At 35.9% G+C, this 22,095-nt stretch overlaps 1 protein-coding gene across 4 annotated transcripts in view; it reads left to right on the top strand.

The window, feature by feature from the left end:
• The first annotated feature begins 3,905 nt into the window (after window positions 1–3,905).
• Window positions 3,906–22,095, top strand: part of LOC149529388 (uncharacterized) — a 102,394-nt gene continuing 84,204 nt past the window's right edge. The window contains exons 1-3 of one of the 4 annotated variants that reach the window (XM_089810082.1): window positions 3,906–4,197; window positions 4,282–4,485; window positions 4,575–4,634. In XM_089810082.1, coding sequence (XP_089666208.1) covers window positions 4,282–4,485; window positions 4,575–4,634 — 264 coding nt within the window. In that variant the 5' untranslated portion in view covers window positions 3,906–4,197. Of the gene's footprint in view, window positions 4,486–4,574; window positions 4,635–22,095 lie in introns of all 4 variants that reach the window. The other 3 variants (XM_089810084.1, XM_089810081.1, XM_089810083.1) reach the window with 3 other exon arrangements.

The following is a 22,095-nucleotide window of genomic DNA, read 5'->3' as shown; positions in this document are numbered from 1 at the left end:
AATCTCCAACATTGCTTGATTGCGCTCCTTCCTTTTGTTCAAATCATCTGCAGAGACGGGTCCAGTTGGGTCTACATGCTCCACTCCAATTGAGGTTTTCACATAGTCACCTATTGATCCAAGGTGCAATTTCATCAGACTCTGCCATGCAACAAAGTTGTCTTTGTTGAGCTTGGGAACTTCTTTCTTAGACATCCTGATCTTCCTGCTTCTAGTACCTTGGAACTAAATCAACAGTTGGCTCTGATACCAATTGTTAGAAATGCTTTAGAATAATTTGGTGGGGGGGGGGGGGGGGGGGGGGGGGTGAATTAGTTATTCAAGGTCCAAATGTCCTATTCAAACTTTTCTTCAAGTAAAGTGTGCCCATCAAACTTGTTCATTCATCCATGCTTACATTCCTATTCAACAACTTATTATAAATCAACATGCAAGCATAATAGATAAAAAGTTCAACACATAACACAGTGATTTACGTGGAAACCCAATTTGGAAAAAATCACCAGTAACATGCTACTCAATTCTTGCTCTTCTGAAGTGATGCCCTGTGAAAGGTCTGCCCTGTTAAAAGTTACAACACACTGTTAAATGTGGCCTAGTTAAAGGATTTAACCACCCTATTAGAAGTGGGCCTGGTTAGAGGACTTTAGAACATTCACTTGGAATGTCACCTTATTAAAGGATTTACAAATGGCTGTTAGACCAACCTAAGTCCATAGGATTTTCCTTTACCCTAACTGATACAATTGCTAGAGAGTAATAATAAGAGGTTTTTACCTAATTACAATATAAAACTTATCTTACAGATCTCAGATCACTCTTTAGCTCTTCACATTGCCTGGCTTTCAGTCTCTTCATCTTTGACAGCTTACCCTCCTTTCAAGATTTGTCTCCTTGAGTCTCCATGCTCAATGTACTAGTGCAATCATCTCTTCCTGACCACTTATCGAAGCAAAGTCTCTATGCTTTGTTCTTCCTTCTCTTAGATGTCTTCTCCTTGACACCCTTCAACCACTTTGCAATTTGGCACTCCAACATCTCTTGCTTCTTGGTCTGTGACTCTTTAAATAGAAGTCTGGAATTTCTTTTCCCGCTCGATTCTTCCCTCCTTTAATTTCTGTTCGAATGGATTAGGTAGGATTCATTGAATCTAACCCACATTTTGTTTCTTCTAGAAACATCATGAAGAATCCTCTTGAATTCGCTCAAAAATAGTTTACATAGAATTCTATGCCACTAGCTCATCATCCTTATCCTCCAGCTGGTTCACAAAATTCAAGGTAACAACTCTGTTGGCTTAGATTTGGCGAATCTTTGACATTTCCAATAATGTAGTAGCTCGACACTATTGAAATTCTGGTGCTCAACACATAGTGTGTTACTCAGAATCAACTACGTTTTACTGATGTTCGGCACCTAAAGTTCACTTGGCATCTACTAAGATTTTCTGACACTCGGCTCCTTCTATATCACTCGGCACTTGAACTTCACTCGACACCTAAAGTTCACTCGGCACACACTAGGTTTTGCATTTGCCGAGCTTGAACTAGCTTACTTGGCACTTACTGATGAACTTAGTTAAGCTTTGCAGTCAACCTTATTACAACTTATTCCTCCAAAGTTTCTAAGTGTGACCAACATCCGTATCTTCAAGTATGTTACCAATACATCATCTTACCATTGTCTTAACTGATCCTTGCACTTCATTACAAAATCATAACTCAAGCTTTCCCTTAGGTGCTCTTGTTACATCTTGTTGACTAAATCCTCTTCATCAATCAACTAAGTGATAGTGCTTGGATCTTATAAGCAAATGTCATTCCTACAAATAACAGGTTTGACATCAATGACAAAACATGATTGAAAACATTCTTTATCAACCAACTTCCTCCTTTGCAACAATCTCCCTCTTTGATCTTCAACAATGACTTTTTCAATCAGATTTCCAACAACATTCATAATGATCAAGGGATTTACGTAGCTGACTTGGCTGAATGTATAGGTGAAGCTACTAACTATTGAGCAGAGATTTATGCTTTAGTGGAGGGCCTTCAATTATGTAAATCCTTAAATGTTAAACTTTTAGCAGTTGAGGGGATTCCACTATTATAATTAATGCCCTTAGAAAAGGTTCCTTTCCTAACTGGTGAATAGATGCTAAATTGGCTATAGCTTTAGAGCTTTGCAAATATCTTGACAAAATAGTTTTCAATTAGATCTATCGAGAAGGTAATAAGCGAGTGAATGAGCTAGCTAATATGGGGATTAATGCCTTTCTAGCATCAAATGAGCTAGCTACTATGGGGATTAATGCCTTTCTCGCATCAAATGTTTAAATATTACCTCGTCCTCCTTATTAATTATTAGTTACAAGGCTCAAAATAGGTGGTAAGTACTAGTTGTCTTTTAAGTAAGAAAATAGAGATTTCTTTAGTTTTTGTGCTCATCCCCTTTCTTGCCTTTCTTACTCTCTGTTTGGTCAAATTTTTAGATATATCAGTTTGATTGGTTTCTAGAAGTATTTAAGATGGTATTATATCAACTCTGGGTGTGTTGATGTTTATTCAATTTGATGTCTTGCTTTTTTGTTTAAATGCTCCTTTAAGACTTATGGGTTTTTGCTCTTCAATCTCTAGTTGCTGGTCTCCTGCAGTTTCATCCTATTATCTTTTTAATTATAACTTTATTTAAGTTTTTCTAACCCCTAATAAAGAAATATGGAGTTGTCTATTTTGGTTAGTGTTTTTGTGTTGTTTTAGGTAATTTAAGACACAAGAGTGGATCTCTTTGGAGAATATGAAAAATTATAACCATTGGATATGGAATAAAGGTTATATTTTTTTAAAAATTAGGCTAAACTAAGGCCAACTCCGTCCTTTTAGTGCCTCACAAGTTGGGTTGTACTCTTTTTATGTTCAATATATGGCCTCAACCTCTTGCTTATAAAAAAATACATTTAAAAAAAAAGTTTCTTTTGCTTTAAACATTAAAATGAAAAATGTTAGACAAAATTATTTTATTTTCATTTTAACGGGCAAAGGTGTGGTGATACGCGATCCCATTTGATTTCCCTTTCATTCCATTGACCCTAAGAGATTGCCCATGATTGTGTACCAACCCGTAATAGTCTTCAATCATCAATACTTAGTTTGGAGTTGAACGTAAGGCTATATTTAGATTGCTCCTGAATTTACAAATTGTGGTTCTATAGAGTCTAATATGGGGTATCTTAGGGTATTTGTCCTTGTATTTGCTATAGAACTCTACACAACTAGTGCAATTCAATGACTTTGATGGAGGATCAACCACGATTTCTAACTTATCATAAAAGCCCTTTCCTCTCCACAAAGATTGCCGATGTTCATGTCAGCTGGTACGACAAATTTTGTCTTGTTCAACTGTCCATCGTGGCAAACTATTTGCAATCTCTAGCCATAAAATTACAAGGGAAAGACAAGAAGTCCTCTATTTCCACATGGTGGAAAAGAATTAAAAAATACAAGAACACCACACCTAAGAAGATGGCTCGAGTGCTGCAAGGTTTGGGAAGTAGAAGATAAACAAAGCTTATTTTGCTATTCTCTTACCTGTAATGAAGTCAAAGTTAAGGATTAGAATCTAGGTGCTACAATTACACGAGGTATAAGAAGAATTTGTTAGATTTTGTTGTTGCAAACAATTTGAAGTTATGCAATAGTATTCTCCTAAACCTTCAAGAACGTAAGAACAACAACAAAAACTACTAGTTTTCACAAAATACTTTTAAAAAATATTTTTAAAGAAAGTTCAATTCCAATTAAGTTGCTATTACGTAATAACTAAAATAAAAAAAATATATTTTAAAAATAAAACTATTTTAAACTTTAAATGTCAATATGTATCGTTGTGGCCGAGCATTAGAAACCATTGTATACGTAAGGACTAATAAAATATAAAATATGTAAATCCATGCGTGTGATGCGAAGTGAAAAATGGCCATATGGATCATCAAATTCCAGGCGTGATTATGACGTTCCAAAATTTTGAAGTCTATTTCTGTCTCGCAAACTGAAATTTTGAGGGTTTTTAAATCTGTCACAGTTTGAACGGGGCCAAAAATGTTTCTTCCGATTTCAGGACCAAGCAAATAAAACCGAGAACTTCTTTCCTCCGTAGCAAACTCTTTAGTACCATCCACTTGTGGCAAGACGTTTCAAGGTAGTGTAAGGAGTAGTCTCAATTTCAGTTTATTCGAGAGTGAAATTTAAGCAAAATGCAATAGTTTGCTTGTTTTCTGTGAAGATGGAGAGTTGGGCGAAGGGAACGGTGACGCCGCTGGCGAGCGCATTTCCCATTGAAGAAGCAAAGAAAGCTGCACAACAAGTGGAGGAATCGCTTGAGACATCGCGGCAGGAGCTGCACAAGTTGGAGGAATTCGTCCAAGATAACCGCAAACTGATGAAGCTCGTCCAGAAATTGCCTGATGAAATGTCTCATAACATAATGGTGGGTTGTCAGTTGCTTCATTCTCATGCTGTTACGCAATTTTATAATTTTTTCTCTCGTCTGGGGTTCAATAACTTGTTTGTCAACAGGTTCCCTTTGGAAAAGCAGCGTTCTTCCCGGGACGAATGATACACACAAATGAATTTCTGGTACGAAAGCCCTACCACACGTGTGTTTATATATGTGGCCGTTTTGCATTTGTGCATTGTTGCTAAAAGAGTTAGGAAATTCTCCGAATGCCAGAAAACCAGGTTTTTCGTATGTTTAATTTTTTTTCAAAGTCTTGTTGGAGTATAATTTGAATGCTAGAAGCTTCCTCGCAGTTGCTTGACATGATTATTGTTAGGTATTTACCTTGAATTAAATATTCTATATGAAAATGTAGCATATACTTCATGTACTAGAAAGATTCCAGAATCATAGTTCGTGTTTATTTGAGTTCAGAATTCTATATGAAGGAAGCTTTACACGTTTTGGGGTTTCCGGATAAGTTCTATTGGTGGTTCCTTTCTCTCGATTTCCTTTTTGCCTAAACTTTTAAAAAATAAAATTATATATGTATTTAAGTAGTATGTAGAACCAAACATCACAAAATATGAGGAGTTCAAGGTGAATGAATCACCAATCCAAGGTAGTATTAAGTTCTAGACTAAACCATTACATATTTTCCCAGTTGGACTGATCTTTAGCAAACTGAAATCGTTCCCACTGATTAGTGATATTGCCATGTGGACAAGCATCTTCCTGAGCACCAATATCTCCTTGCAAATTGGCACTACTGGTTTCACCCTCCCAGGCTAGGATGTCTTTCAGCTTCTTTGTCAATTATGCTTTTCTGAGTGTACAATCTGAGTCTCTCCTTTTCCTTTTCGTTCAGCATATCAGAATGAGAAAACTTGTTATCATACTGGATGGAATGAACATCTTTCTTGACCAGGATCATTGCTCCGTCCCTGATCTTGGTCATAAATCTGTCTTTTGGTACTTCAAGCACTGCAAAGAACTGAGACATTATGTGGAAGTGGGTGAGTTTAAAATTAAACTCAGTAAGCACCCTCTTTTTGTTTTGAAAAACCTCTTCCTTCCTCTTTGTCCAAAGAAACCATAAAATTTCCATGGTAAGAACAAACCAATTTTTTTTCATATTTAAATCAAATGGTTCAGCAAAACCAACTAATATTTCTTTTCAAGTAATTCCTTGAATGTAATTCCAGATTACGGGTTTACCAAGAAGCAAGGACCATATTTTAATAGCAAACTGACATTCAAAAAAAGGTGCTCAAAAGTTTCATCACACCCACAAAGAGAGCAGTGCATAGATTCCAGACCAAAATCAAAACGTGTCAGCCTAGAATCAACAGCAAGCTTTTTAAGAATCAAAATCCATTTAAAACATGTTTTCTTTTGTTTCACCCGGGTAATGCCAAAACAAATCAAGAACAAGGTGCCATCTAGTATTAGACCAGCTAAAAATCCATCTATGATTAATCCAGTTAATAATGGAGTTATTTGTTAGGATTAATGAGACATAAATAACTATTACATGCAAATATATCCAATATTAGAAAATAATAATGCACATAGAAGAGAACACAAGACACAAAGATTTAACCTGTTTCACCCAATTCTTGGGCTACGTCCACTAGACAGCGAGTCCAATATTTTTATTATCTAGTGATTACAACTTGATTACAATTTGTAATCCCGTACCTTAATACCGCCGCAAGAAGCTACTATCTCATCACACCTTATGAAATCCCTAACCCTAAGGCATTTTAAACAAGATTTTTGCCGTTTACAAAATTAGGTCTAGAATAATTACAACATGTTGGCCCCTAGAAAAATTGCTGATAAAATAGCCCCAATTTTTTTTGCTCGGCCTCGACAGTCATGGGCTATTGCCCCCAACTTTATTGGGGGCTGCAACGCCCAAACCCTTGTTCGGGGCCTAACCGACCCCGAACCTCTCGAAAGAATTATGGTGAGTATACAATACTTCCCCGATTAGTCACCCCAAACTAACAATCTCCCACTTGGTGACTGATCAGGTTCCACAGTAGACAACAATCTCGCACTTGGAGAATGATACTGTAGCAATATCGCTACTCCATGAGGCCCCCATTGGATTGAACTACCCTTGACTCAACTGTTCCTTTATTCTATTCAATCTAGAAGACCCACTGAAGTTGAAGATGAGTTCAACTTCTCCCTTGTGACTACCTTTGTAAACATATCTGCTAGATTATCATCTATTTGTATCTTGTCCAACTTTAACCGTCCATCATCCAAAAATAACCGAATGAAATGGTACCACAACTGTATGTGTTTTGTCTTCAAATGTAGAGCAAAATTCTTGGCAAGATGAATGACACTTTGCTTATCTGTATATAGATAATTATCCCTTTGTGGATGTCACAATTCTTCCATGAAGAATTGAAACCATATCATCCCCTTGGTTGCCTTTGTAACAGTAACATACTTTGCCTCTGTAGCAGTAACATACTTTGGCTTTATAGTGGACAAAGCATTCACTTTCTCTAACTTAACAATGAAATGGTACCACAACTGTATGTGTTTTGTCTTTGAATGCAGAGCAAAACTCTTGGCAAGATGAATGACACTCTAACTATTTGTATATAGATAATTACCTTTGTAGATGTCACAATTCTTCCATGAAGAATTGAAGCCATATCATCCTCTTGGCTGCCTCTGTACCAGTAACATACTCTGCCTCTATAGCAGTAACATATTTTGTCCCTGTAGTGGACAAAGCATTCACTTTCTCTAACCAAGAAATTCAACTCACTGCTGCCCCACCAACAATAAATACATAACCTGTTGTACTCCGCTTGGTATCAAGATCCCTTGCCAAATCTGAGTCAACATAGCCCTGTAAATTAGTAGTAGAGTCTCCAAAATGTAAACATTTACTAGATGTTCCTCTCAGATAACTGAGATTCCATTTGATTGCATTCCAATGTTCAATCCTAGCATGACTCATAAACTCGCTAACAACTCCCATTGCATGTGCAATATCTGGCCTAATACATACCATGATATACATTAACCTCCCTACAATTGAAGAATAAGGTACCTTGGACATCTTATCCTCCTCTTCTTGTGTCTTTGGACACATCTCCTTAGTCAATTTTAAACGATCAGGGAAAGATGTGCTGACAGCTTTGGCATTCTCCATAGAGAATTGTTGCAACACCTTCTCAATAGAATCAACCCGAGACAGAGTCAATTTCCTATTTGTCCTATCTTTGCAAATTTTCATACCAAGGATTTGTTTTGTTGCCCCCAAATCCTTAATAGCAAATGAATGTGCTAACAGTTGTTTTGACCCCTTAATGTGATCCATGTTAGACCCAACTACAAGCATATCACCAACATATAAACATAAGATAATGATAATGTCTTAAAATAAACACAATGCTCTGAATGACACCTAGTGTATCCATGCTCATGCATGAAATTGTCAAATTTAAGATATCATTGTTGAGGTGCTTGCTTCGAGCCATATAAACTTTTCTTCAATCTGCACACTAAATTCTTCCTTTGACCTCAAATCCTTGTGGCTGTATCATATATATTTGTTCATCCAAATCACCATGAAGAAAAAGCTATTTTAACATCAAGTTACACCAAATGCAAATCTTCAGTAGCCACAATACTTAATACAGTGCGAATAAAAGTCATTTTAACAATAGGAGAAAATATCTCCTCAAAATCAATGCCCTTTTTCTGTTTAAATCCTTTGACAATTAACCAAACATTTAATCTTTTCTTATCTCTATCCTATTTGTTTAACTTGTAAGCCCATTTATTTTGTAAAACCTTTTACCTCTAGGTAACTTACATAAATCCCAAGTTTGATTTTTTCAGCAAGGAGTCCATTTCTTCTGTCATTGCAGACTCCCACTGAATCTTTGTATCCACTAGCACAACTTCTTCATAACATTCAGGTTCACCATCATCTGTTAATAAAATAGAATACAAAAAGGGAGAAATTTTTGCTGGAGGTCTACTTAGCCTTGTTGATTGTCTAACATTCATTGGGGTGTGTGGTATTTGTTGTTGTAGAGCACGAGGGACTGTTCGAACATCATCTTTTTGAGTATCATTCAACACTACATGATCATTTTCTGCAACGGATCTTTGTACAACACTTTCTCATTGAATATGACATCATTGCTTCTTCCCATTTACAATTTTATGATTTTCAAAATCCCAAAGCTATTGCCAAATTAATCAATGCCATATCCAACAATAATATATTTCTTGGATTTAGCTTCTAGGTTGGTTCTATTTTTCAGAATCTGTATGTGCAAATGCTTCACAATCGAAAGTTTTGAGAAAAAAGTAACTCACCTTCTAGCAGTCTATGCTTTCTCTGAAATACCACAACCCAAAGGAGTAGAGGGACCTCCACTAAATCAAATATACAACCATGTTGACAGTTTTCGCCCCCATGTTTAAGGGTAGCCCACCATGCAACCTCATACTCTTTGCATGTTCCATTATTGTTCTGCTAATGCATTCAATCACTTCATTTTCGTGTGCAGTCCTTGAAATAGTTTTCTGCCTAAGAATACGATTAGTGGAACAATAACCTTCGAATTCATTGCTGCAATACTCACCACCATTATTAGATTTGAGACATTTTAATATTTTACTATTCTTATTTTCAACCAAGCATTTTCATTTCTTAAAAGTTTTAAATACATCATATTTCTGTCTAACAAAATAAATCCATTCTTTTCTAGTTGCATCATCAATAAATGTAACATAATAATGAGAGCCACCAAGGGGAGATACTTGAGCTAGTCCCCATACATCTGTATGTACAAGCTCTAATTTCTCTTTTTTCTTTTCCTTCCCACTCTTCACAAAAATCACTCTCTTTTGTTTTCCATAGACAACTTTCATAGAAATCCATATTGACACATTTAAGACTTGGTAAAACTTTTTTTAAATGAAGTAATTTCACACCTTTGTCATTTATGTGCCCAAGTCTGTTGTGGCATAATGTTGTGTCAGAATCTACAACATTTGTTTTTTCTCCTCGCTTAACTGCAACAACTATTCTTGAACATTCATTTTTATTTGAAACAATTAAAGTAGAAGGAACAATATGACATGTACAAAGATATAAGGTGCCTACTTTCACAGTTTTTGTTGCTACCAAGGAACCTTTTGCTACCTTCCAATTTTTATTATTAAAAGTAATTGTGCAACCTTCATCACCCAATCGCCCTGCTGAAATTAAATTCCTACTCAGCTTTGGAACATGTCTTACCTCTTGTAGTAGCCAATGACTCCCATTTTGCAACTTCATCTTAATTTTTCCCTTTCCAACAATCTGACAGTGTTCGTTATCTCTCAATTGAACAAGTGCAAAATTCCCTTGGACATAATTAAGAAAATAACCTCTATGGGGTGTAGCATGAAATGAAGCCCTTGAATCTAAAACCCATGAATCATCAACACTTTCTAAAGAAAGAAGCAAAGCATCCTCTTCAGATTTATTACTTACCACATTTGCCTCATTGTTCCCTTCTTCTTTGTCTCCTTCATTGTTCTTTCAATTCCAACAATCTTTCTTCTTATGTTTTGATTTTCCAAAGTACCAACAGTCTCTTGGTCCTCTTGATTGAGACCTCTTCCTCTTTGATTTTTCTCTTGATTTTCCACGATTTTCAGATTGTTTCCTCTCTCATTCGTTTTGCCTCTACTTTGTGCGCTCAAAACACTACCATTCCAACTTTCCAACAAAGAACATAAAATCAAGAGAGCCCTAATTTCTTCATCAAAATTAACATTTACAGAAGGCAATTGACCGGTAATTGTATTAAGCTCATTTAAATGATTTGTGATAGATCCACCTTCTGCCATCTTCATATTAAAAAAATGCTTCATGAGACATACCTTATTTGAAGCCGAAGGCTTTTCATACAACTTTGCTAAGGTTTGCATCAACTCTTTAGTTGCTTTCGCTTTTGTAATATTAAGTGCCACCGATTGCGTCAAGCATAAACATATACTTCCAAGTGCCTTTCTATCCAAAATATCACAGTCCTCATCTGTCATAGCCATTGGTCTCTTGGATTTTCCTTGCAATGGCCGCCATAAATCCTTTTGATAAAGATAGTCCTCCATTTGCATTTTCCATTACTGAAAGTTTTGCCCATTAAATTTCTCAACCTTCAACTTACCCTCGTCTGTCATTGCTCCCACTCAACCATGAGACGTTCTTGTATGAGATAATTGAAAACAACCTTGCTTTGATACCACTTGTTAGGATTAATGAGACAAGAATAACAATTACATGCAAATATATCCAATATCAAAAAGTAATAATGTATACAGAAGAGAACACAAGACACAAAGATTCAACATGGTTCACCAAATCCTTGGGCTACGTCCACCAAACAACGAGTCCAATATTTTTATCATCCAGTGATTATAACTTGATTACAATCTGTAATCTCTTACAACTCAATACTGCCGCAAGAAGCTACTATCTCATTTCACCTTATGAAATCCCTAATACAAGATTTTTGTCGCTTACAAAATTAGGGCTAGAATAATTACAACATGTTGGCCCTCGTAAAAATAGCCGATAAAATAGCCCCAAACCCTGCCGAGAAATTATGGTGAGTGTACAATACTTCCTTGATTAGTCACCACAAACTAACATTATTATCTTTCAATATGCTATAAATCAGTTTGGTAGAAGTATCAAAGAAGAGATTTCCATCCTTCCATTTCAGCATATGCAAGAACTGCTCAAAATTAATAATCTTTCCAGGAAGAAAAAAACGGCCAGTAGCTTTAGAAATGAGTGTGTAAGTTTTCTTCTGTGCAAAAGGAGGCATATATTTCTCTTTTAATGTCTACCAACTTCCAAGATGGTTGTCAATTAGAAGATCCCTAGCAGAACAATTGGGTTAAGGCTAAAGGTTTATCATTAAGGTAAACACCCCACAAAATGGATCTATCAAAAACAGAGAAAAGAGGAGGCCCTTCCACAACATCCATGGAATAGAGTAGATGCCTCGCTTGAATCCATGCTTTCCACAGAGAACTGAATACTTTTGAACCAAAGATCTTTATCTCAAACCTTCCAAACAGAATATCATAGAGTGGTATGCCATTCCAATGCTTCCCTTTCTTGATTTTGGATCTGAGAATATTATTTCTTATAAAAGTTTCCAAGGTTCGTTATCTTCAATGTAATTGATAAGTCACTTAGCTGCAAGAGCCATCCCATGCACTTTTGAATCCCTAATCTCCAGGCCTCCCATACTTCGTGGAGTGCAACACCATTCCCAACTGACATAGTGCCATTGTTATGGCCCAAGCCATCTATCTACAAAAAATCCTTGAGGATTTTCTCAAGTTTATTATTCTGGTAGTTAGCAAATAACCAAGATGAAGCATAAAGAATTGTGTGAGATGCTAAAACTTTTTGGACAACTTGCACTCGACCAGCCAGGGATAGCATATGGGTCTGTCATTTAATGCGTTTCCTCTCAATCTTGGAATATACCCAATTGCCACACGTCTTTGCAGGATGGGTCAATAGCAAATGGGATACCAAGGTATCTTACAATGCTATTAGGGCCATTCCATAACCAAACTCTTTGAGGTAACCAATTAGTGGGGGGGATTTAGACCATCCAATAATGATGGATCTGTGGGGGGCAATTTTAGAACTAGAAGCCATGCAAAAAAACTCAAGCCTATATACACAGTATAATGCTATTAGGGCCATTCCATAACCAAACTCTTTGAGATAACCAATTAGTGGGGGGGATTTAGGCCATCCAATAATGATGGATCTGTTGGGGGGCAATTTTAGAACTAGAAGCCATGCAAAAAAAACTCAAGCCTATATGCACATTATCAAATTCAAACTGTCAAGCTCCACAAAAAGGACAGTGTCATCAACAGATTGAGCATTAAGTAAAGTATCATGGTTGGGGAGAGAAATGCCTTTGATAGGGGGACCCAACTCTGAGTCTCTTAAAATATAAAACAAGTGATCTGCAGCAATAACAAACAAAGATGGTGCAATAGGGCATCCTTGCCTGATGGATCTTTGAAGAGGAATAAGTTCTGAGAGTTCACCATTAAAATCAATAACTGGGGAAGAGTCTTTGAAAAGGATAGAAATCCATTTGTAGAAAAGGGGAGGAAAAGTGTACTAATAACAAAAGGCCATTCGATTCTATCATATGCTTTTTCAAAATCTAGAAGGATCATACCAACATCTTGTTCAGAGAATTTTGCCCAATTCATTGCTTCCCAACTTGATCGAATTTTCCAAGATATATCTTCCTTTAAGAAAACTAGTTTGGGTGACTCAAATGATTCTATTGAAGATACCAGGAATACGTCTAGCAATGATCTTTGCTATAATCTTGTAGGAGAGATTAAGCAGTGTAATAGGGCGCCAATTTTTAACAAGGGTTTTATCTCCATTTTTAGGAAGAAGCTTAATCAATCCTCTATTTATTTTTATCCCCAAGAAAGCCCTTATCACAAGCATATTCATAAAGAAACATCAACTCCTCACAAATCTAGTGGATGTTCTGTTTGTAGAATTCAGCGGGAATTCCCTCTAGACCTGGAGACTTGCCATTGGTCATACTGTTAATAGCTTCTTAAATTTTCTTAATCTCGATGGATTTGTTTAGCATCTTAGCCTCTTCTATACCTTTTTAGGAATGAGCCTTATACATGTTGTAAGAGCTTGCTGATTATCCCCCATATGTTCAGAGGTGAATAAATCTTTATAAAAATTGAAAAAAGTATTCAATATCACTGAGTTATCGTTAGATATCCCCTTATGAGTAAGAATTTCATCAATGAATTCCCTTTTCTTCTTGGATCTAATGATATTAAAGAAATATCTAGCACCTATGTCTCCCTCTTTAATCCTATTCATTTTGCTTCTAATTTTTTGGCCTTGGATCTCATAGTTTTGAATCTTGATACCTCCTTACTTCTCTTTTTGCATAACTTAATAATTAAAGATTCTAATTCAGTATCATTTCCTTTTCTTTGGATCTGTTCTTCTGTATCATCCAAGACTCTTTGGTAGTAAGAAATTTGGATTTTCCTATCTCTAGCCTTTTTCTTCCCAATAATTTGAGAAAGCTCTTTCCGGCTATCAACCATTTGGTTCCATTGGTCCACACGGGAGAGGTGACTGTTTTGGAACTTAGATAAACAGGAAACCATCTGGATAGCATCATTAACATCATTATTTTTAAGGAGAGAGACATTAAGCTTGAAAAGGTTGTTAGTTCTAGGCTTGGGGATATCATCATGGAACTGTCAAGTATTACAGAGATGGAGATTGGAGAGCGATCAGAAATACTGGCCAGAGTAATAGTAACAGGATACCGACTGGAAGCACGAGGAACCACAAAAAAGAGGAGTTAAAAAAGCATCTATCAAGTTTGCAATATACTCTCTGATAACCTGACTGATTATTGCACCAAGTATACCATATACCCCCCATCACATTTTTTTCCATTGGATCCACCAATTTAAATCCCCTTTTAGAATCAGACCAGAAGAAAAATTCATTACCTTTCCAAGATTGATCTTCGCCCCCATATTTATCAACTTTATTTTCTACCATATTGAAATCACCAACAAATATCCAATTAACATTCAAAAGATTAATTGTTAACCAATCCCAAAATTTCGTTTTATCTCCATATTCATTTGCAGCATAAATATTACAGATCCCGATAGTTTTATCATTGCAGTGTGCCCTTTGACAAGGAGAGGTTTCTTCTTTGATAATTTTGTCAGCCCATCAAGAACTAATTAGGAAAGCAGTTCCACCTTTTCCTCGGTCGTGGTTAGTGTATAAAGAATTTAAGAGTATGAAAAGCATGGTATCCTACACCTTAATTTCTTCCAGACAAATAATATCCTTAGGAACAGCATCATTGCACTATTTTCTGACAATGTATTTTCAATCGGGCATTTCAAGCCCTCAAACATTCCAATTGCGAACATTTATCATCATAAACAAAATCTAATTGAATATTTTACTCTTATAAAGCCTGTTAAAACATTCCGGAATTTCAAAATGCACATGTTTGTTATTTTCTTTTTGCTTGGAAACAGATTATATTTCAATATATTTCCTTTTTTAGTGGTATTTTTACGAAGCACTTCGGTGAATTACTCACTATTGTTAATATTTATAATATCATAATATCATAATCAACTGTGGGAATAATTTGTTTCTGTATCTCCTCCTCAGTCGAAACCATAGATTCAGATGAGACATTATTTTGTTCCAAGGAAGGTGCGGAAGGATTCCTAATCTTATTGACCCTCTCTTTCAGGCTTTGCAAAGCAATTTGCTAGGCATTTTTTTTGAATCAGAGGGTTGCTAGTATTGGGGGGTGGTATTAAGATAGAATCAACTAATCGACAACCAGCCGGATCATTATTCCTTCTACTCCCACGTGTGGGTACAACATCAAAATCTTCATCAAACAAAAGATTTGAAAGAGATGAATTTATTTCCTATATCAAATTCCACATTACTGTCTTTGTTCTCAACAGTCGCATTACCATTATTCTTCTCGAGAGGACACAGAATAGAGTCAACTTTAGAAGGATTTGGGACATTTTCTGACACACTAGGTGGGATTTTTGGCAACTGGTTATCATAATTATTGACATAAAACTCCAAAGGTCTTTTGAATGTTTTTAAAGGGTGAACATTCTTTTTTGGTACGACCATTAAACTTACAATGAGAACAAGCTCCAAGGTTATCAGGGAAAGCTATGTTCTAAGAGAAAAAATCCCCTTCAACATCAAGAGAGATAACATCTGGGAATTCAATTTTTGGGTCCAGCACAATAAGAATCCTGGCATTAAGATGAGGCAGGGTGATTTTGGGCTCTTTCACTTGCAAAACAAACCCCAAGGGTTTGCAAATCTGAGGGTTGAATGGCGAAAATTTGGGATGCAAACTGTCATTCTCCACCTAATGAGCAGAAGACCTAGCGATTACATTCTCAAAATTGCCTTTGGGAGACCACGGGAAGGCCCTGAAAAGAGCTTGACTGACATTCCAAAAATACTTAGTTAACAACTGCTCCTGCATATTATGATTTTTTAGAAAAAACACAAACAACCCTCGTTGAATCATATGATTGAAATTAACAAAAATGCCCAATTTTTTACCCTAAATGTTATTAAACCAGTCATTTAAAAACTTTCTTTACTGTCTTTGTTCTCAACAGTAGCATTACCATGATTCTTCTTGAGAGGACATGGAATAGAGTCAACTTTAGAAGGATTTGGGACATTTTCCGATACACTAGGCGGGATTTTTGGCAACTGGGTATCATTATTATTGACATAAAACTCCAAAGGTCTTTTGAATGTTTTTAAAGGATGAACATTCTTTTCTCGTACGACCATTCAACTTACAATGCAAACAAGCTCCAAGGTTATCAAGGACAGCTATGTTCCAAGAGAAAAAATCTCAATCAACATCAAGAGAGATAACATCTGGGAATTCAATTTTTGGGTCCAGTGCAATAAGAATCCTGGCATTAAGATGAGGCAGGGTGATTTTGGACTCTTCCAGTTGCAAAACAAACCCCAAGGGTTGAATGGCGAGAATTTGGGATGCAAACTGTCATTCTCTACCTAATGAGCAGAAGACCTAGCGATTACATTCTCAAAATTGCCTTTTGGGAGACCACGGGAAGGCCCTGAAAAGAGGTTGACTGACATTACAAAAAGACTTCTTTAACACCCGCTCCTGCATATTATGATTTTTTAGAAAAAACACAAACAACCCTCGTTGAATCATACGATTGAAATTAACAAAAAATGCCCAATTTTTTACCCTAAACGTTATTGAACCAGTCATTTAAAATTTTTCTTGTAGGCAAAAACTTGTTATCCATAGTACATACACACAAAGAAAATAGCAACATTCCTCAGACGAGACTTTTCGAAATTGATAGCCTTTACCATGTCCTCATTCAAGGATAACGACAGAGTTTTCAACCCAGAAAGAGGGGGCTTACCCATTTCTCCTCCTCCAGGGTTAGCACTCTCAGCGGTGTCCCTGGTTCCCAATCTATCTCCATTGGCTTTGGCACAGGCTCGTCCTGCTCTGCAGGGTAGGGCACAAATGACTTCTCCATTGAAAGAAGCAGATGTAGGAAAAACAACAAAATGGTCTTCTACCACTGTTTTATACGAGGGTTTCCCATTATCACCTGAACCTTGGGGCATCTTATCATTCGGCTCTCCATTCTCATTCATTGCACTCTCCCCTCTGCATCTGTCATGTCCCCTTAATTAGGGTAGTATACGTAAATTATTATGAATAAATAAATATATTATTTCTTAATGTTAAAATATATTAAAGAATAAATAATAATATATTATTGATATAATAATAATACGTTACTAAGGTAATAAGGTAATATTAAAGGTCAAATCATTATTAATAAATAAAATAATAATAATAATGTTATTATCATACAGTATGATATTACATTATAATTATAATGTGATAATAGTATTAAAATATAATAAATAACAGATTGATAATATTAGTAAGGCAATCAAGATTAATGGATATCAATTTTACACAAAATAATAACAATAATGTTATTAATAAATTATGTACACTATTATTACATAAATATTGAATATATAAGTATTAATAGTAGTGAATCAAGCGTTATTATATAATATTGATATCTAATTATTACTATAGTATAAAAATATATAGATAAACGATTAATGATATTATATTATGAAATGGACATATTCAAGGATCATATTATAATATAATTGAGAATTAAATATTTATGGTCTATTTATTCTACTTAATTATTTATATTATCCATAATAATAATAAGATAATATTATTCATAATAATAATAAATATAAACATTATTAATAGTGTATTTAATAAATGAATTATGAAATATACATACATGCTGATGGCATTTGTATTAGATAATTTAATATAAATTTAATAAACATAACACAAAAGCATATTAATAAACCTACAAACTAATACATAATCTAACATATATAATCGCTGAGCCACATCTTGAGACACGTCCACTCAAGACAGGTCAGTGGTATATGTGAGGAATGGAACGGACCGAGGAAGATAGAATGGTGGGATTGGAAGAAAGAAACAAGCGTGGAACGTAAGCAGGATATGATGACCGAATTCTAAACAGCAAGGAACCAGATTTAGAAACCAAAAGCGTGAGACAAGAGAATCAGCGCCAAAGCTTTCTGGAGGCTCTCGTCGGGTTCCACCACAGTAGTGCCAAACATATTCAAATTAGACACAGCAACCTCACTGCTCTAAGGAGATCACCATTTTGTTGCATACACATTGTCATATTATATATAGCAGCATCTTGTGATTGTCCAAGCATATTGACATGTCAGATACATCACCAAATCGTCTATGACTTGTAAACATTTATATCAGACACAGCCTCATAAGAAGGTGCATTGCATAGTTTTCTTGTCATATTAGAAATAACAGTGGTTTGCTATTCAAAACATTCATAAGATGCATGACAAAAAGGATACAAATAAGGGAAAAGTCGTAAAACTAATGACCCCCAGAATGGGTTCATTATAGCATCACTGAAGTATGATTACCATGTTCCATATTACACGAAATAACCACTGACAAAATCTAGCTAGGATATTCCTAGATGACACTAAGACAAGAAAGCAGAGACAATACATGCGTGAAATCACAAAAAAGAACAAAAATACTAAGTACACCACACAAACAAGGAAAGAAAAGCAAGAGTTTAAGACAAGACACAACACCACACAGGTGTCCTGCCACAGATGCCCTACAAGTATGGCCCGACCTTCCAAGTGCTTAACTTGCAGAGCATATCAATCCTGAAAATCCTGATATATTTTTACTCCTAGTTCCCTAAAACTTATTTTGCTTTATTTTAACCTCTTTTATTTCATTTCTATGAACATGGCCACAATGGTTTTGTGTTGGAATGCAAAGGCCTGGACTGATGAAAGCGTGGAGGAAGTCGAGAGCCTTCAGGAATTCATTCATAAGGAAGAGACCTTCTGATCCCTATTTTTAATCAGGAAGACATTCCTTCTTTTTTTCTAAAGGAATGCTCATTTAAGCTTTTCTTTTTTGTTTATGAAAGAATGGTTATTTAATTTTTCAATTCATTTTTAGGAAATAATGTTTTTTTTTTGCCAGAGAAATCTCAAATTAGACCTTCCAGATAATGTTCTATATAGAATACTGAAATCTGTATATAGTTCCTTTTTGATTGGTGGTTGCTTTTGACTGGAGGTTTGAACCAGTGGGGTTACAATGAAGGACCCCATGATCCATCCCTAGGAACATGCTGAGACATTAACACCTCTGTGTTTATATCGTGCTGGTAACTGTTCTCTTGCTTTTTTGTTTCAGCATTGAACTCACCTTACCTATCCTCATCTCCTTTCTCTGTTAATCATCTCTTTGATTACTCTTATCACTTCACCCTATACTTCTCTCCACTACTCCCTCCTTCATCTCCTTATCCCTCCTCACGGTTCTCCTACCTGCTACTCCTCTTTCCACCTTCTTATCACCCCTCTTCAAATTCCACCACTCTTCCCTTCTGTCTCTTCTCTCTATCTTCTGCTTTCATTTTTCCTTCCTTATTACTCCTTTCTCCCGTCCTCCTGACTCCTTCCTCCTGCCTCTCCTTATTCCCCAGTCACCAACAGCTTGCAAACTCTGCCTCCTCTTGTCTTCCTCTGTCATCGGGCTTCCATCTGATCTCTTGCATTCATCCTTTCATACCACCGAAGTTGCCGCCAAATGAATCAGTAGTTTACCTCCAACGATTAGCCAGCCACTGAAGTGTCAATGCATATTCTTCTTCATCACCTTCTGACAAGACACCGGCACATTCTCTGTACGGGCCTGCAACAGACTTGAAGCTTCAAACTCTGTACTATCATGCCTTGCAACAACCATTGCACTCTGGGGTCAACCATAGAAATCTGTATGTAGTTATGACATTGGGGAAGGTGGAACGAACTTGTAAATCTATGATTTCAGTGAATAGCGGGTTATAATTCCCATCTAAGTTACAATACTCATTGAATTTCATTGATGAATGAAATTCAAGTTACAGCAAATTTTTACCCTTGTGAACTTCATCCAAATTTTATGATATGTAATATAATATTGTTTTATTTATAAAATAATAGAGTTATTTAGTTAAATTATTTAGTATTGTTAGACCACCATTTTGACAATTATATTACTTATTTTTAAAAATAAATAAATATACATAAGCTAAATTTAATGTCATTTTTATCCAAATTTTATGGTCCCTGAACTCAAATTCAAATTTGAACCTTGTGACTAAGGTTCCATTGCTTGTTTTTTTGAGTTGAATTGCATTACACCTTCAAACTATTTACCATCTTGTATGATTGTCATTGCTTGTAATGATACGTATGGATTATGGATGCATGAATATAAGGAAAGCAGAGTCTTCTTGATCAATACGATTGATGCCGGTGCTATCTCAATAATGTAGTTTCTGGGAAGTCTACTACTTTGCATTGAAATTTGAGTTTGAGTTGTATTTTTGAGAATGAGGTGATTGGACTTTTGGTAAACAACTGATTAGTTTTAAGTTTTTAACACTAGGCTAAGTTTTCTGCACATATCCTATTACATTACATTTCTCAGTGACAGGCACCAACTCTTTAGTTGTCTGTCATCCTCATAGACATCAACTCATGGTTGACTAGATAAGCTCTATGAAAAAAATCATAAAATTCTAAAATTACAAGGTGCCCCAGATTCTTCTGGTCTAAGGGAGCCATGGTTGTTGATACAGACATTAAGGAGAGTACCCTGCCTCCTCAGGTTTGTTCGGCCAGGGTATTTTAGTGCACACAATTCTCTGAAGGAGGCCATCCAACTCTGCATTAGCCCTCTCCTGGCAATTAATGACACCGGCAATAAATTCTTTGCTGGGCCACATCAATTGTTCCCTTTAGTAAGGGGTTCCCTCTAAGTGTGTAACTGTGAATTATTGTTTTTGTAACTCTCCCGAGGATTATCGTCAACAGAGACTCCAAACATTGGAATTAAAACCATCATGTTATATATGACTGTGTAAACCTAAAGTCTTTATCAATTTTAACCATCCAGTTATCTCTTCCTGAATACAAAGCTCAGGCCTAGCAATCATTTATTTGAATTCCTCTTGCATGAGTTCCCGATTCTTTCAACAAATCTTCTAGCTTGATGTCACACTTGAACATATCCAAAAATTTCTTCCTCTCTCATATGTGGACATGGAATTGGGCCTTAATGCTGAAGTTTCTTCAATGCTATAATCTCCACTTGAGCAATTGCAGCCTTCGCTAATGATAAATGGTAGCAGACAATTGAATTGCCAAGCACAATTCCAGAAAGGTTGAATACTCCATCAGTCATTCTCTGACTAAATAGATTGAAATACCGCGAATGTACATTGACTACTATATCTAATTGATGTTGAAGGGTAAATCACCTGTATTAAAGTGGTGTCTGTCATTGATGTCATAGGAATGGTGAGAGGAGAGTTGTCAAGAAGTATTAGGAAGCTACAATATTTGGAGAAAGGTAAGTTACTTTTCATGTCATGTCAGATCTGCATTTTGGGTTGTGAGATCACTATAGATTACTGTCTTTGTGGAATCAGTTGGGAGATCTCTGTAACACTATGTTGCATGCATTCATGTTGATGATGGTTTAGAAGCTTGAACTGGAAGTTTTGTGTAATTACCTAGGCTACGAGCTTGTTTTGACAACCCTTTATGTTCCACATTTATTAATGTTTAGGTTTGTTGTCTTATGGTTTGAAGGGAGATATGCCTACACGTATTTCAACATTATCTTGAATTTCTGAAAGTTGTGTGTAACAGTTAGCAAACTTGAATCATCAGAAGTATCATGGTATTTCAACATTATCTTGTATTTCTGAAAGCTGTGTGTAACAGTTAGCAAACTTGAATCATCAGAAGTATCATGGTACTATTAAACTTATCTGGTTTTTGTTCCGGCGTAATGTGTGAGCAGCTCGTGCAGTGTGCCTTTTGGAGATCATGAGGATGACCATCGGAACCAGTTAAGGCTACATTGGCATACAAATAGTGTGTTCTACCTTTTGGTGAAGCGTATGGGTTATTGGATGTGGCCTACTACATGTTTGATTTAGCAAATGGGTTGGAGTCTGACTTGCAAATACAACAATCTTTATTTTCAGCTGACCTATGTATGTAATGGGAATTGTAATACATATATAATGACTCTAGGAATTGTCCTAGAATGTAAAAAAGTAATAATTATTTGCTTCGTAGAGAAACATCTGATATGATGAGAAGGGTAAACTGTAAAGGAATAAGTTGCATTCTCAATCATTGTATTACAATGTAAGAGAGTTGGCCAATGATTGATCAATTCAAGAGAAGTTGAAGGTCCTCAATTCACATCATATTTGAGATTGAAGTCTTGGTTATTGGGTTGT

The sequence above is a fragment of the Cupressus sempervirens genome, chromosome 11 (assembly GCF_028749045.1).
Source record: "Cupressus sempervirens isolate cs-2001-9-10 chromosome 11, ASM2874904v1, whole genome shotgun sequence".
Lineage (NCBI taxonomy): Eukaryota > Viridiplantae > Streptophyta > Pinopsida > Cupressales > Cupressaceae > Cupressus > Cupressus sempervirens.
This window is presented reverse-complemented; position numbering and strand designations above follow the sequence as displayed.